General features: G+C 44.6%; 1 protein-coding gene across 2 annotated transcripts in view; it reads right to left on the bottom strand.

Annotated features, from left to right (window-relative positions):
* Positions 1 to 12,153, bottom strand: part of ARHGAP45 (Rho GTPase activating protein 45) — a 58,312-nt gene extending 46,159 nt beyond the window's left edge. For both annotated transcript variants that reach the window (XM_066635876.1, XM_066635877.1), the window contains exon 1: positions 11,865 to 12,153. In XM_066635876.1, the coding sequence (XP_066491973.1) occupies positions 11,865 to 11,954 (90 nt within the window). In that variant the 5' untranslated portion in view covers positions 11,955 to 12,153. The remainder of the gene's footprint in view (positions 1 to 11,864) is intronic.
* Positions 12,154 to 17,683: the final 5,530 nt, after the last annotated feature.

Here is a 17,683-nt window from a genome sequence, read left to right as displayed (position 1 = left end):
AACTTTTATACATTCAGCATAATAGTATAAAACAGTCTGAAAAGAAAACAAAGAAAAAAGAAAACACTATGGGGCTTTGTCCCTGCCCAAGGTCTCAGACCTGGAGGGGAGGGGGTTAATGCTATCCCACAGTCTTCTTCTTCCAGTGGGCCCTGTTGTCTTGCTGGGGCTTTGACAGTGATTAGTCATTGGGAGCAGATCCCTCCTCATCAACCACTCCCAACCTTATGAACAACATGAGGCCAACTGTCTCTGCTTTTGAGGTGGCTCTTCCTGTTTTTGTTGTGGGGTGAGATAGTATCCCAGTTACCATGCCAACCCAACCACCACTCAATCACCACTCTATGGGGGTTAGGCAGGACCTCCCCCCCCCCAATTGCTCCTGTTCTGACATCATGTTCTGGGTCTAACTGTGTTGTTGTTCTCTCTCATAGGGAAGCTGTGATGCACACTTAGTTGAGAACAAAGTCAGTACAGTATGTACCATTTTTCACACAGGACTGAGCCATTCAAATCTATCAGGAAGGACAACTTAACATACCACCCACAAAAGTGACCACTGGGGACCATGTGGGTACCATGTGCCATCAATGAAACCAGTTTCAGAACTTCTCGTGACCAATCATTCTTTCATTGTTAGAGGTGATCTCCTTTTCCAATGTTTAACTAAAGCCAACCTGTAACCGGGCAAAATCGAGGCAATATCACAAAACGTAAGAGGGATACCCTACAAATATATAGTTAAGAAAAACAAGAGGACCAGTGAGATGTTCACTTAAGGATACAGCAATATCTTGATTTGCGTTCACTTAACTTTCATTGCTTGGCTTTTTCAGCCACTTTCAATTATAACCAATTTCAAATTTTGTCCATGTTTTCCTCTTTTGTCCAGTCTTCCCCCATGTTCATTGACATCCATATATTTATTTTTCTTTAATTTCTGTTTGCTTAGGTTTTGCACACATTTGTAGCTATTTACGTTTTTTGTCAGCCAAAATAAATTTGCAAGCTAAATAAGGCTATGCTTTGACATTCATCTATTTTTGACATTCATCCATGCTTTGGTCTCTAACCAGATGAAAGTACAAGAACATAAGAACATAAGAACAGCCCCACTGGATCAGGCCATAGGCCCATCTAGGCCAGCTTCCTGTATCTGACAGCGGCCTGCCAAATGCCCCAGGAAGCACACCTGATAACAAGAGACCTGCATCCTGGTGCCCTCCCTTGCATCTGACATAGCCCATTTCTAAAATCAGGAGGTTGCACATACACATCATGGCTTGTAACCCGTATTGGATTTTTCCTCCAGAAACTTGTCCAATCCCCTTTTAAAGGCATCCAGGCCAGATGCCGTCACCACATCCAGTGGCAAGGAGTTCCACAGACCAACCACATGCTGAGTAAAGAAATATTTTCTTTTGTTTGTCGTAAATCTCACAAGACTCAATTTTAGTGGATGTCCCCTGGTTCTGGTGTTATGTGAGAGTGTAAAGAGCATCTCTCTATCCACTTATCCTTCCCATGCATAATTTTGTATGTCTCAATCATGTCCCCCCTCAGGTGCCTCTTTTCTAGGCTGAAGAGGCCCAAACGCCGTAGGCTTTCCTCATAAGGAAGGTGCCCCAGCCCAGCAATCATCTTAGTCGCTCTCTTTTGCACCTTTTCCATTTCCACTATATCCTTTTTGAGATGCAGCGCCAGAACTGGACACAATACTCCGGGTGTGGCCTTACCATAGATTTGTACAACGGCATTATAATATTAGCTGTTTTGTTCTCAGTACCTTTTCTAATGATCCCAAGCATAGAATTGGCCTTCTTTACTGCCGCCGCACATTGAGTCGACACTTTCATTGTCTTGTCCACCACCACCCCAAGATCTCTCTCCTGATCTGTCACAGACGGCTCAGAACCCATTAGCCTATATGTGAAGTTTTGATTTTTTGCCCCAATGTGCATGACTTTACACTTACTTACATTGAAACGCATCTGCCATTTTGCTGCCCATTCTGCCAGTTTGGAGAGATCCTTCTGGAGCTCCTCACAGTCACATCTGGTCTTCACCATTCGGAAAAGTTTGGTGTTGTCTGCAAACTTAGCCACCTCACTGCTCAACCCTGTTTTTAGGTCATTTATGAAGTTATTGCTGTATGATATAATACCTGGTTGATCATTTCCCCAAAATGTTGTGTTCCATCACACACTTGTGGCATGTGAATAAGATCTATGGGACCACGATACCAAGACCTGACACGGTTAGTTTTATAAACCATAGATCTTTTTATAAGGGTTATGTGTCACTGAGCAGTCATCTTCACAGATTTTTCTCCAAAATTAGACTGCTGGAAAATTCAGTTCCAACTCTACAGAGAAAAGATCAGACACCTTGGGGAATTTCCTGATTCAAATCTTTCTTGTTCATTTGTTTGCATATCTCTTTAAGAGTTGGAACAAAATATACTGACAGTAATTATGGAGATTGGGATGTAATGTGGTGAATGAACAAGGCAGGAGAGCCTGGGATGATGCATAATCAGGTGACTGCTATGGACAAAAGAGGCTTATGGGCAATGGGGCAAGAGGTGATGGGGCAAGAAATTCCTTGAATGGGACACTCTGTTGAACCTGCAGTTCCATAAGAATATAAGAATAGCCCTATCTGCTCCATTGAATATGGATCAGGCCATAGACCCATCTAGTCCAGCTTCCTATATCTCACAGTGGCCCACCAGATGGCTCAGGGAGCACACAAGACAACAAGAGACCTGCATCCTGGTGCCCTCCCTTGCATCTGGCATTCTGACATAGCCCATTTCTAAAATCAGGAGGTTGCGCATACACATCATGGCTTGTAACCCGTGATGGATTTTTCCTCCAGAAATTTGCCCAATCCCCTTTTAAAGGCATCCAGGCCAGATGCCATCACCACATCCTGTGGCAAGGAGTTCCACAGACTAACTGCATGCTGAGTAAAGAAATATTTTCTTTTGTTCTGTCCTAACTCTCCCAACTCTCCCTCAGGTACATCTATCTGAGGAGGAAAGCCAGGGTCTCAGGTGATTCCTCCTTTCCTCTTGGAAGTAAGTGAAGATGAAGACTGCGAATATGCTGACAAATTATGGTAGAGCCAGAAAGAGTGAGCATTTGATCTGGCAGAGCTTAGAACGGAAGCCAAGCCAAGAGGAAGACCTAGTAGCTAATGTGCTTGCAACGCCCATGTAGCTGATGTGACTTTGAAGCAGAGCCTAGGAGAGGAAGGTAAAGGGGGTAATTTGTACCCGGGCCCAGGGTCATAAAGGGGACCCAGGAGCCTAAGGAGGGGGCCCAGAAATTTCCTGGGATCTTACAATTTCCTATCTACTCAGACTTGTTGCCCACATGGGACGCTCGGGACACTACCATGAGCATGTGGCTACAACTACAGCAGCTACTGGCAAGCCATATATGCCGGGCCAAGGAATGCAGACATGACACTCCTTAACACAATGTCAAATCTGGAAACTGGTCTGCTACAGTAGCTCTTTGGCTCGTGGATCTGCTTACCATGACGGAGTGTATAGGAGCTCAGGGACACAGCAGTGGGGTTATAGTTGCTGCAGAAGCAAGTTTTGGTACGCACAGGACACCTTCCATTCTAGTGTGAGCCTAAATATGATGATGCTAATTTTCTGCATGTTTTTGTATATTTAAAAGATTCTGGAGAGACTTAGGAGTGTGTTTGGTTTTTGTATTACTGTATCTATCTGCCGATGCCACATGGCTGGGTAGACCAGGGCTCCAAAGACTTTTCCAGCTGTCTCCACCCTTCCCCATTCTGTTTTGCCATTTCCAGTCCCCATTCTGCTCACCCATCTTCCCCTGCTCTGTTTCACCCCTCCCCCTTTGCAAAGGGCCCCCCCCAAAAAACTTTGTACCCCCTGATAAAATTTCTCTCAGAGGCTCTGCTTGGAAGACTGCACTATCTGCTCCATTGAATGCTCAAAGGTGTATAATTGTCAATAAAGCAAAACAAGCTTGCCCTTTTATCTGTTCCAGGACCCCCAACAGATATGCGAATCCATGGCCACTTCCGGTTTGACAAGCAAAACGTAAGTGGCTTTCCCCCAGTATCAGCATCTGCAATGAGCCAAATCTGCAGGTGCTGGATCCATAGATACAGGGAGTGCACTCTATGAGAAAGATGCCATAGAGATGTTTGAAAATGGTGGTTTTTTGTTTTTTTTTTACTCAGCCCAGCATGTTCAGTAAGGCAGTAAACCTATCTTACTCACCGGAAACGAACACCTCTAGCCATAAATGGTCAATGACCTCTCCTCTAACAGAAGCATGAACCCAGGTAACCCTGTGCCTTTGGGACCTCTCACTGCTCAGGGAAGTGGGGCATGAGTGTGTGACATTATGTAGAAGCTCGCTGGATTTGATCAAGTGCCCATCTAGGCGAGCATCCTGTTTCCTACAGTGGCCAATCAGATGCTTCTAGGAAGCCCATAAGCAGGACATGAAAGCAATAGCCCTCCCTGGTTCTGTGTGTCCTCAGCATTCGATCATCAGGCATACTTGGCTTCTGAATATGGAAAGGTCATATTGCTATGGTGACTAATAGATGTGTCTTCCATGCATGTGTCTAATTCACTTGGAAAACCATCTAAACCTGTAGACATAACCACATCTTGTGGTGCTGAGTTCCATAAGTTTTGTGAAGCACGTTTCCTCCTTCTGAATCCGTTATCACTAATCCATTTCAATGGATGAGCCCCACTTCTAGTATTCTGAGGGAAAAAATATCTCCTTGCTCGCTTTCTCAGTCCCAGGCAGTTTAATTTTAATAACTTTTAATTTAATAATACTTTAATAATGATTTTAATTTTAATAATAATTTTATAAACTTTGATCACTCATTCCCCCGCCCTTCACTGCTACATAGATGAGTCCTGCGTGCAACTGGCACCTGTAGGCAAAAATTTGTTGGATGTGTTTTTCTAGAGCTCAACTCTTCTATGTTTGGATGAACTGGAATGAGGACACTTCCAGACTGGTCCCACTCTAATAATTTTGTAGCTGTCTCTACCATTAGCCAATTAACTGTCAAGTTGTTAATTAGTAATTGTTAATTGTTAGCTGACACCAGTTCTTAAGAAACACGAAGGTGGTATGATAGAACTGTCTGCTTATACAATACTTTTTGTTCTGCTATTCTTTCCAGTCAAGCAGGTTGTGCAAATTTTTAAAGCAATATGGAAACCTGCGCAACCTGTTTGACTGGCAACAGGAGTGGGTGAAAGAAAAAAAAATTACAGGTTCACACACTGAGCAATGCTGACTATAGTGCCACCTTCAACTTCCTGGAAAAATCTTCCAGTTGTCTCTGGCGCTCGCCAAAGTCATGTATAAAACTGCAACAAAAAATAGGTGTGGTACCTGTTAAATAAGTACAGATTTAAGTTAAAAGAAGAGAGGAAATGAATGGATTTCTCCCAATTAATTCCTTTATTTTTTAAGAATTTTTCTCTGTTCTGTGTTCCATTCCCACTTAATTCCAATTTCACTAGGAGAATTTCTAAAATTAATTTTGAAATGGGAGCATGTGCACTGTTCCATAATTTTCAGTTAATTTGCATCTAACCCATATGTCATCATTCAATGTGCATGTGCACAATTTTAAAACACTGCAAAAAGGCAGTTGGGGCATCAGACATATAAGTACATCAAGATTCTTTTTGTGTGGCTTTTTACCGATGTGCATTTGTGCTCCTAAGCATTGGTAAAATACCACACAAAAAGAATCCTAATTCGATCACATGTATGATCACCCTAAGATTGCTTGTTCTGCAGTGTTTTATCAACACACATGTACCTCATTATGTGGAGAAGACATAAGTGAACAGAAGAAAGTGAAAGTTGTGGCAAAATGTGTATGCGTAGTGCAGGATACAAGATTCCAAAATAGAACAATGGAGGGTTCCTAATGCATTGGTTCCACTTTGGAAACAAGATGAGGAAATTTGGAATCCATCCTTGTTGGTGCATTGACTGCTCCTGCTGCCACAGCTGCTGAGGGTCCATGGGTTGACCTGGGATGCGGGCCCTCTAATGGGTGTAGGCCCTTCAGCTGGTACCCAACCTGATCTACCCACTGCACACAGTTGCTAGCTACTGTTTGACCAAATCAAATCTGTCTCCATGTGGAGGAGACCAAATGGCAGGGCAGCTGTGATCATAATTCTGAATGGAGGAGATGGAGCTGGTCAGGTGGTGGGCAACTGGAGGTTGGGCCACTTGCCTGGAAAGCCAGACATGGCACGGCCTTGGCAAAATCCTGAGATCTGCAACCCTAATCTCCACACTCTCCCATGCTCTTCCGATTGCTGCCACTTCTCCTGCGTTCCTTCTCTGTCATAACGAAAATACAAGTGAGGTGACAACCAGCTGTTCCCCTACATCCCCTTTCTTGTGCCTTTCACGTATGCTTTGTTGACAGAAAGTTCCTGTTCTTCAAGAAATAAACAATGCTTCAAGCAAATATGAATCCCTGAATAGCAGAACTGAGTATAAGGCCTGGGTCACCTATGCTATGAGCTCTTCCGGAAGTTTCAAAAAATGTATCCTTTTTTTAAAATTGACATGTCAATTTTTTATCTTTTCTATGCTGATTTTTAAAAAATTTACTCGTACGTACGTTCATTCAACCTTTATTTGGCATAAGTATTTGGTAAATAAGGTCTCTGAACAGATACCATACCGAGAATAGAGACCTAAGCAATACACAGATATATATATATATATATATATATATATATATATATATATATATATATGTGCACACATAAATGTACACACAAATACCTACAAACATAACATACGTATGTGCATATATTATTTAAAAAACAGAAAACAACCCTTTCCCAGGATGTGATCTACTCAAAGATTACTTGGGGCCAATAGCTTGGCTCGGTTCAAGTTACTCAAGTTTAGAAACTGTGCAACTGAAAGGGTTATATGCTTGTCGTCACCCCCTAGAAGGTATTGAATTATAGCATTCTCTGAATGCCCTGTTTCAGCACTGAGCAAGGGAGAGAGAAATTGATGTCTTAGCGCTTGATATTTAGGACAGCGCAGTATAATGTGTATAGATGATTCTACTTCGCCTAAGAAGCAGTTACACAAATGTTCTCCCCTGGAGGCATTTCTAAATCTGCTGAGTAGGTCATTAGAGGGGGTCACATTACAATGTGCCAGGGTGAAAGCCCTCCTCTCCTTGGGGTGTATTAGGAGGGACAGATATTTTGGTTGTTGACCAAATGTAATTTTAAGTTGGAAATTCAATGGGGAACGTCTTTTTTGTGCTGCGCCTAAAATCTCTTGCCTCTCTCTGTCATGTAGTCTGGCTGTCATAAGCCTGATAATAACCTCAGGAGAGGGAGCCCCTTGTAGATCAACCTCAAGTCCCATCTGTTGGTTTTTTTTTATAGAATAGGGCTAGGCAAGGAGTTATCATTGGGTAGGCCAACAGCCCCTTTAGCAGCAAATCATGGTCAGCCCTGAAAAAGTCTTTGGCCCAGTATTTTAAAAAACTGGACCATGCAAAAAATTTACTCCTTCTCGGCCTTGTTTTTCTGATCTGTAAAATGGGAATATGGTAAAATGGGAACCTAGCAGGAGGTTTGGTTCAGTTATCAATACGGGCTGCGTTCAGACATTAAACTCACATATAAACAGTGCATGTGTGTTTGCCTGTACATGTGTTGGGTGACGCTTACTGCTCAGGATCCATATGCACATTTTACTTGTTCACAGGTTCAGTTCATCCAATTGTGCATGTGGCTGTGTCTGGATTCCCAAACACTGGACAATTCACAGAGGAGAGTCCTGTCATGTCAATGGCTATTAGTCATGATGGCTAAACGGAACCTCTGTGCATGTACAGAGACAGGCATCTCTGATTTCTAAATGTGAGAGGCAAGCGACACAGGATGGCTGTTGCCTTCTGCTGTCGCTGAGGGGTTCCTGGAGATATCAGCAGACCATTACTGCAAAAAAGGTCTGACTCAATGGAGCACTCCTTAAATTGTTATGTTAGCTTAGGGTGCAATCCCAACCCCTTATGTCAGTTCTTTCCAGCACTGGCACAGCGGTGCCAATGGGACGTGTGCTGCATCTTGCAGTTGGGTGTCACTCACGGAGGCCTCCTCAAAGTGAGGGAGTGTTTGTTCCCTTACCTCAGAGCTGCATTGCCCTTATGTCAGTGCTGGAAAGCACTGACATAAGGGGTTAGGATTGCGCCCTTAGTCAGTAATGCAGCAGGGATGAGGTGAGAAGCAGGCATGAAGGAAACACTGCAAAGCACTAAGCATTCATGACCTATGCTGGGTAGTCAAGCAGCACTGGACATTTGGAAGACGAGGTTCATTCAGTGCTACAATAATGGTACACACAAAGGAGCACAGATGTGAACCCACAATCGCCACCCTGGATTTACTGCGGTTCTCCCATGCCAGAACACATTGGATATCAAAGTGCATCAATGTTAATTCATATAAAGATTTGGACACATAGTTCATGCGTGCAACATGTCTGCATAGAAGCTTTAAGACAGCTACATTTTATGGCTGTTAGCAGCAGCCCCTGTTTTCCTCTGGGCTAAGTGAAAGAACCTAGGGCTGTTCCCACACTAACTTGTGGCGGGAACATTGATGTACCCGGATGTAATGTTCCCACCCCAGGTGTCAGAGGTGGAGGGGAGGGGGGTCTGCATCATCCTCATGCCCCAATCCTAAGCCAGCTACTGCTGGCAGGACAGGTGTGTGCACTGTTGCAAATATGCCATAAGTTGGTAAGACCAGTGCTGGCCTGCCATCTTCAGCTGGAGGCCTGTGCCTGCCAGAACAGACAGGTACTCTGGTGTCCGGTAGGGGGGTGGGGAGAGGGTGGGAAAGTGGTGATGGGAGGAAGCTGTTATGAAGTAGGGGAGGGTGGAGAGGGGGCAGGTCTGGGAGGGAGTCGGGAATGGTGGCTGTGGCTACCACATATCCTATCCCCCCTTCCTGGGCTTAGAAGCCCAACACAGGGCAGCTCAGATTGGCATGCATCTTAGTGCTGTTTCGGCTGCTGGGGCTTTACCTGGGCTAAGGGAACATGTGACCCTTTACCTCATGGAGACCTCCAGCAGCCAAAATTCCCATGCTGGATATGGCGGAAGTTGCACCTGCACTGCTACATTGCAGTGTGGGACTTTTCTTAAGATTGGGCTGCCCGTCTTCCTCCTCTGTCAGGATAATTTGGCTTCAGCCCCTCCGGACTCCCATCTGCTACCCATCAAGTCCTCTCCTTGGCCTTCCCCAACTGATTCTTTGGAGCACAACATGCAACACATGTATGGAAGGGGTCCTCAGCCTCTCGCAAGCTGTGTTCCCCCACGGCAGCTGGGCCAGCGCTGCAGTTCTGCCAGTGTTCTGCCTCAACAGTCTCCTCCCTTCCACAGTTCCTTTTCCTCTCTGTCCCCCTCTTCCTTTTCCAGTCCAGGGAGTGGAATGAGAAGGAGGAGCAGTGGAGGCAAGTAGGCAGACAGAAATGCCCCTCCCCCACCCATCTGCTACCTGAGGCACCACTTAAGTTGGCCTTGTGAATGGGCCAGCCCCAGCCCTGGGTAGAAGGAATGGGGCAGAGTGGCTTTTCCAAACTGGCCTCCTCCATCCTTTGGCAAGCCTTCCTTACAAAGGATGATGGGAGAGTTGCCCTTTCCGCAAAGAGGAGTGTACCAACAATGGAGTAACTGTTGAGGAGGGAGTGAAGTACCTAAAAATGCAACCAAGTTGTGATTTTCCACACTCTAAATCCCCCTGCTCTGAAGACATGTCTTCTCTTCCATGATTCCCTGACCTTGCATTCAGTTCTTTATAAGAACCAGGAGAACATCAGCTGGGAAGTCCCTGGTTCAGTGTTCAGCCAAGACCTCTCTACATGGCTTTAGGTAAGCCGGGCTCTCTCCACTGTTGTAGGAAATGTGGGAGGACTAGTCTACCTTACAGGGACGTTGTAAGGATTGCTGAAATGTCAGTGAAGTGTTTTGAACCAACTCAGGGCCCAATCCTATCCAATTTTCCAAAGCCAGTGCAGCTGTGGTGTTGGGGCATGTACTGCATCCTGTGGTGGGGACGCAGTCACAGAGGCCACCTTAAGATATGGGAACATTTGTTCCCTTACCTTGGAGCTGCATTGAGTCTACACCGGCGTTGCAAAATTGGATAGGATTGGGCCCTCAAATGCTTATTTATTATTATTTTTAATCATTTAATACAGTGTTCCTCAAACTGTGGGTCAGGACCCACTAGGTGGGTTGTGAGCCAATTTCAGGTGGCTCCCCATTCATTTCAATAGTTTATTTTTAATATATTAGACTTGATACTACCATAGTTTGTGACTGCATTTGGGGAAATGTTACAGACCTGTACTTTTAACCATCTGCTATGTATATTCTTTTAACAATGATAGTAAATGGGACTTCCTCCTGGTAAGTGTGGGTAGGATTGCAGCCTAGGACTGTTAAAAATTTTCCTGCTTGATGATGTCACTTCTGCTCATGACATCACTTCCAGTGGGTCCTGACAGATTCTCATTCTAAAAAGTGGGTCCCGGAGCTAAATGTGTGAGAACCACTTATTTAATAATTAACAAGTATGACTAATATTAGTAGTACTGCTGATAATAATAACATTATAGCAACATGAAGGTGCATAGTGTTTTACAAAGCCCCAAGGGAAGAGGTCTCTGCCTTGAGAAGCTTACAATCTACACACACATACACACACAGGAGATGATATTGGAAGGGGTGGAAAACAGACAACAGGGTAAATGCAGGAACCTTCCCTAACTTTGCTGGCTTAACAGTTTCCTCTCTCTCTGCATTGATTGCTTGTCTTTTCAAAATAGAACTTTGGCGTCCCAGACCCAAAATATATCTGTCTTTCAAGAGAGGAAGAGGACGGAACAGTACTCAACTGTGTTGGGATGATCTCTGCTTTCTCATTCCTGCTCCTGCTCAAACACTGTCCCTATTTTTGCACTTCAAGGGTGTGCATGTGCACATCAGAATTTCGGGTCTTTGTCCCTGGGTCTCTGGTAGTTAAATCTCTGAAGGGGAGATTCTTTTGCCTTGAATGTGTGTGCATGTACACATCAAGTCAAATCTGGCCATTTATGATTTCACTGGAAGCTCCAGAAACCTCCATCTGATTCCCCTGAGGACTGCAAAAGCAGAAGCAACTACCTAGCATTGTGCACCACGAGCCATACAGGTCTGATGTGGTCACACCCGGGGACAAAATGCCAGCATGTTGCTTCTGTCCCTCACATCCTGTAACCACTCATCCACACAGTCCATATTGCTGAGTGAGTTTGAGTCGATACTTTTATTGTCGATGAACTGACTGTGGTTTGAAATTGAAGTGCGCACATGTGCTTCCTTTTGCTAACACTCAAATGAACTGGGCAAGGTGTTGTGCTCTTCTTAAGAACCTGCTGTACTTTTATGACTAGAGACACAGGAGACATATACGTACACAGAGGAAGTGACAATTTTCCCCATTCAATTTCGGTTCGCTTAAAAACAAAGGTCAGTCCGTAGCATAGACATGCAACAGCATCCATTGCATGGCTGAAAACCCTTTTCAACAATCTGAACGTTAACATGGAAAATGGTTATGATCGCTTCTACAATGCTTTTTTGATTCAGAAGCCAGTGCCCAACAAAGTCAAATTAATACAGTATGAGACATTACAGATGGAGAAGGTAACATGGTGATTCTGGAGCAGAAAGGTTACAAATACCCCATGCTCATCTACGAAATGGAGGAGGATGTTACTCACCAAAGCAGCCTGTGGGACAGGACTTCCTGCTCTACACTTCTTTGATATTGAGGGCGTCTTTATCAACCCAGGCTTCTTCCTTGAAAACATGTTTCCCCACAGAAAATGTTACTGTCGTGGCTCAAACGTGTGTTCCCAGCTCCGGGATGGATGGTAGTCCATCCACCATCCACAATCTTTTCAGGTGGACTTTCCCAGGGCTATCCGGGTGCCAGTGCGCTCTCGCCTGTGGAGCACAGCACAGTTTTGATCGCCGTCACTGGTTCCTGAGCTGCCAGAGCTCAAAGCGCATGATTGCAAACTGGTTTCCTGAACTGGGTTTGTCTGAGAAACAACCAAAAAAACAACTGCAATGCTACACAGGAAGAGACAAGATGTGTGTGCGTGTGTGTGTGGTGTTGGTTTAGGATGGGGAGGGCAGTCACACGCTCGATTCCTCTTTTTGTTGTTTTTCTGTCAAGACTGACAAAACTGTCTGTGCAAGTCCATCTGCACACTCCAACACTGGACAGAGGCAAATGGAAATAGGGGATGCTGTTTGAACAACTTGATTCTCATAAGAAGGATTGCTGCCTGTAATCCCAGATTACAATACACTACACGTAACCCTGCCTGCTGTGTGCTGCATTCATTTATTCTACAAGAATCTGTCCTCTACTCATTTGAAAGCAAAAAGGGGTTTTTTTTGTTTTGCTACAAGATGATATACATATTGAATTGTTCGAAAATTGATAATCAGCCATGCAAAAGAGACCTCAGCAGCTGCAGTATATGAAATGAGTGATCACATATGTGGTATCAGTGTCCATGTGCATGCATAGATGTGCCTTGTGCACTACAGACAGGATACATCTATTCCCCACTTAAAAATCCAACTTTTAGACCCCCAGGGTGGGAGCTGGACAGTGCCAAATGGGATTCTGACAACATTTTGTTTAAATGTTAACAAAGTGTTTCTAAAATGCCCTCCTATGTTTGTCACCAGCACCCAGCAATCAAAAGTAGACTGCTTCTGAACATGGAGGTTTCATTCTGATCTGTTGTGGCAAATCAGTATTGATCATGTTAACTTCCTTGCCCTGTCCTCCTACTTTTAAAATATACCTGAGCAAGTCAACAATGCTACTTCTTGTGGCCATGAGTTCATAAATGCTTTATGAAGGGGAAGGGGGAAATTACTTCCCCTCCTTCTCTGAACCTCCTACCAATCAACTTCATGGGTTGACCTGAGTTCTAACTGTACCTATGACGTTATCATGATCATGATTATTTAAATAGTGCCATCTATATGCACCGTGTTTAATGAAATACAAGGGGACAGGTTTCTGTCCTGAGAGGCTTAAGAAAGGCAACAGGAGAGGCTTGGGGATGCAGGGCAAGAATATGCATTTAATTCATTTTTTACATTCGTAGGCTTGCGAAAGAAAGAAAGAAAGAAAGAAAGAAAGAAAGAAAGAAAGAAAGAAAGAAAGAAAGAAAGAGTTTCTCTTCACCTACTCTCTCTACCCCATTCAATATTTTATAGACCTCTACCTATGCTTCCTAACAACACAGTCCTGGAACGTGCTGGAATCCCTAGCATGTATGCACTGCTGAAACAGAGACGCCTGCGTTGGCTCAGTCATGTCGCGAGAATGGATGATGGCCGGATCCCAAAGGATCTCCTCTATGGAGAACTCGTGCAAGGAAAGCACCCTACAGGTAGACCACAGCTGCGATACAAGGACATCTGCAAGAGGGATCTGAAGGCCTTAGGGATGGACCTCAACAAGTGGGAAACCCTGGCCTCTGAGCGGCCCGCTTGGAGGCAGGCTGTGCAGCATGGCCTTTCCCAGTTTGAAGAGACACTTGGCCAACAGTCTGAGGCAAAGAGGCAAAGAAGGAAGGCCCATAGCCAGGGAGACAGACCAGGGACAGACTGCACCCGGTGTGGAAGGGATTGTCACTCCCGGATTGGCCTTTTCAGCCACACTAGACGCTGTGCCAGAACCACCTTTCATAGTGCGATACCATAGTCTTTCGAGACTGAAGGTTGCCAATACTATGCTTCTTCACTTTTCTCAAAGTTCTGGACACTTTTATTGATAGTTCTTTAGAATGCAGAAAAACATGATATGGTTATCAATTTATTAATTGTTATTAATCTATACTATTTATTTCCTTAGCTCAAACCAAGCCATGCTAATTGGCTGTTAACCTGAGTGGGCTTTAGTGAAAAGACAAGAATGTGGTCAGCCACAGATCTACACCCTGTGGAACGAATGACTGGGCCAGGCTGCTCTCTGCTGCCTTCTACTGGTTGAAATTTATTTATTTATTTACTCGATTTATATTCCGCTTTTCTCCCCGAAGGGCACCCAAGGCGGCTATGATTGAAATGATTAATACCAAGATTTTATATGCTTTGAATGTCAGTTTCAAGCCTGAGCAGGGGACCCAGCTGAGGTATCCTCTCCCTTGTGAAGAGGGTCATAGGGTCTTACTTGGGCAGCACTGGTGGGTGACTGCTTCTTTAAGAAGGTGCCAGCTGTCATTCCCCCCAATGCCCCCAGTGAAAGGGTCAAACCAAGACATGGCACGCGCGCGCGTGTGTAAAAATGATGGCCCTATTTTTTCCAAACAATGATCAGCTAAAAACCCACCTAGTCTAGCATCCCCTTTCCCAAAAGGGGCTAGCCAGATGTCCCTAGGAACCCGACAAGTTGGGCATGAATGAAATAGCCTTCTCTCGCTGCTGTCATCCCCCCCTCCCCAGCAACTGATCTTCAGACATAGACTGTTGCTGAACATGGAGGTTCCACATAGTCATCATGATTTACAAGTGTTAATACTCCCTTAAGAACACTCCTGCCTTTTGGTCTATCAAGCCCATCACACTCTTTCCAACAATGGCCAGTCAGATGCCACAAGGAGGGCCTGAGGATAACAGCCTTCCCACCTGTTTGTCCCCCAGAAACAGCGTCTCAGAGGTAGAGTGCCTCTGCACATGAAGGTTCCATTTACTTACTGTGGCAAATTACCATGACTGACCTCTTATCCTCCCCTGTTCTCTGCATGAATTTGCCTAATCTCCTTTTAAAGCAGTCTAACTTAGAGGCCATCACTACATCTTCTGGCAGAGAATTCCACTAATTTTCTCCCTGCCTCTCAGCTCTCATATATTGTTGCACTCCTGTCTGTGACCTTCACTTCTCCAGCTTGGACCTCCACTATCCTCAACTGCCTGAAAGCCTCCTACTCTCTCTCCCTTTCTCCCTTGTTGCCCCTTATGCTTGGAGCTGCCATCTGAGCACCTGTGTGATGCTTCCTCACTTGTTTCCTTCAAATCTCTTCTTCAAACTAGTGGCATAGCTACAAGGGCACAGAGCAGTAAGTATTGCAGGTGCTGCAACACACTGTGTAAGCCGTCTCTCCCACTTGCTGTCCAAATCATTCCAGGCAGATCGGTGAGTGGGAGGGGCCACTTACACAGTGTGCCTGCAATACTTACCACTTGTCCCTTCTAGCTATGCTACTTTTTCAAACCCACCTTTTCTGTGAAGCTTCCGGCACAACACTTGACTCCCTGATCTCAAACAGGCACAATTGGGACTATCACATATTCTTCCCTTGCTTATTTCTGTCTCCATCTCCCTCCCTTTGCTCCACTGTGTCTATCTCTTGTAAAACTCTCAGGGCATGGCTCTGTCCTGGCATGCTGTGTAAAGCACCATGTACAATGAAGGCATTATTATGTAGAACACTGTTTCTCAAACTGTGGGCCAGGACCCACTAGGTGGGTCGCGAGTCAATTTCAGGTGGGTCCCCATTCATTTCAATATTTTATTTTTAATATATTAGACTTGATGCTACCATAATGTGCGACTGCATTTGGGGAAATGTTAGAACTGTACTTTTAACAGGCTACAACGTATATGCTTTTAACATTGATAGTCAATGGGACTTACTCCTGGGTAAGGGCCCAATCCTTTCCAACTTTCCAGCACCGGTGTAGCCATAATGCAGGCCCAAGGTAAGAGAACAAATGGTCCCATACCTTGAAGAGGCCTCTGTGACTGCCTCCCCACCACAGGATGCAGTGCATGCCCCATTGGCACAGCTACACTGGCACTGGAAAATTGGATAGCATTGGGCCCTAAGTGTGGGTAGGATTGCAGCCTTGAATTGTTAAAAATTTTTCCTGCTTGATGATGTCACTTCTGGCCATGACATCACTGCTGGTGGGTCCCAATAGATTCCTATTCTTAAAAATGGGTTCCAGGGCTAAAAGTTTGAGAACCACTGCGGTTTGAAAACCACCAAGTTTGAGACAGGGGAAGCTTCTCTCAAGATGAAGCTGCACTGCAGGAGGAGAGTTTCACCTACTGAATTTCTGCCTGACACACAGCTGTTAAAGGCTTGGGAAACTTGCTAGCTGGCATGACATTGACCCTTATTTGCAGCTTGAGAGGCAAGCATTCTTCAGGTGCTCAGAGGCAATTTCACCTTTGCCCCCAGCTAGTTTGGCTTTTAGGAGATGTTAAAAAGAAAAGGGGGAAAAATCCAGAAAAATATTTTTCATGGTTGTTTGTCTTGTGTTTGAGATTTTAACCTTGGTCTTCCTGGTTGAAGTTCAAAATTTATGTTGCAGAAAATTATTAAAATTATGTCTTTGGGGAGGGATTATGCCACAACAATTTTTTTTAAAAAGAGAGAAGGCAGTGCATTGTAGTGGTTAGAGGGCTGAACTAAAACTCCTGCAGTCAAACATTTCACTGAGTGAGCTAGGACCAGTCACCATGTCTTAGCCTAAGCTACCTTGCAGGGTTGTTGTAAGATAGGAATGAAGAAAATATGTATTCCCCTCCTCCCCAGGGTCCTTGGAAGAAAATTTCTTGTTTTTAGGTCTACACTCCTCCATACACTTCTTAAAATATGCATGCATATATATGTGGACACACACTTCTCTTTCAGCCTTATAAGGGCTCCCAGGGTACTTCAGGGTATAGTTTATTTATCCATCTGAGGGCCCAATCCTATCCAATTTTCTGGTGCCAGTGCTGCTGTGCTAATGGGGTATGCACTGCTTCCTGTCATGGGGAGGCAGTCACAGAAGCATCCTCAAGGTATGGGAACATTGGTTCCCTTATCTCAGGGCTGCATTGAGGTTGCACCAGTGCTTAAAAGTTGGATAGGATTGGGCCCTGAGTAGTTGTGGAAGTGGTTTTATTTGTTGCCTGCTGTTTTTTCTTTACTCTTGTTTATTCTTTCTCAGTTCTCTTTTCCTAGTTTAATCTTAAACTGTTTGCTAGCAAGCGTTGATCTTGGGCATTTATTTTGATCTCAAAGATGGTTAAATAAGGATTGGGGGGTTCTGAAGTCAGGAGTAGCAAGTCAGAGCCAGTTCAAGGGCTCCTGAGCCTAAAGCATGCATGCCAAATGCAGCCTAACCTTTCCCATTAACATGCCTGCCTCTGCTCCTTCAACTTTCCAGTGCTCTAGCTCAGTGCTCTCCTCCCCTCCAGTTCCTCTTCATCTCTGTCCCTCTTCCTTTTCCAATCCAGAGTGTGGGAGGCATAGAGGAGGCAAGTAGGCGGACAGAGATTACACACAGGACACACCCCAATCTGCTGCCTGGCAATAGCTTCACTTGGCCTCATGGATGGGCCAACCCTATAGTAGGTAGATGTAGACAAATGACTGCATTGCTTTATAAGGTTTTTTTAAAATGCATAAACTGAAAAATATAACAAATCTTAAATAAATATGAAATCAGTACAATTTTAAAACTACCCCCCCTACAGATTCAACAATAAACTGCTCCCCCAAAGATTTGGGGG

This window comes from Tiliqua scincoides, chromosome 8 (assembly GCF_035046505.1).
Source record: "Tiliqua scincoides isolate rTilSci1 chromosome 8, rTilSci1.hap2, whole genome shotgun sequence".
NCBI classification, from domain to species: Eukaryota; Metazoa; Chordata; class Lepidosauria; order Squamata; family Scincidae; genus Tiliqua; species Tiliqua scincoides.
This window is presented reverse-complemented; position numbering and strand designations above follow the sequence as displayed.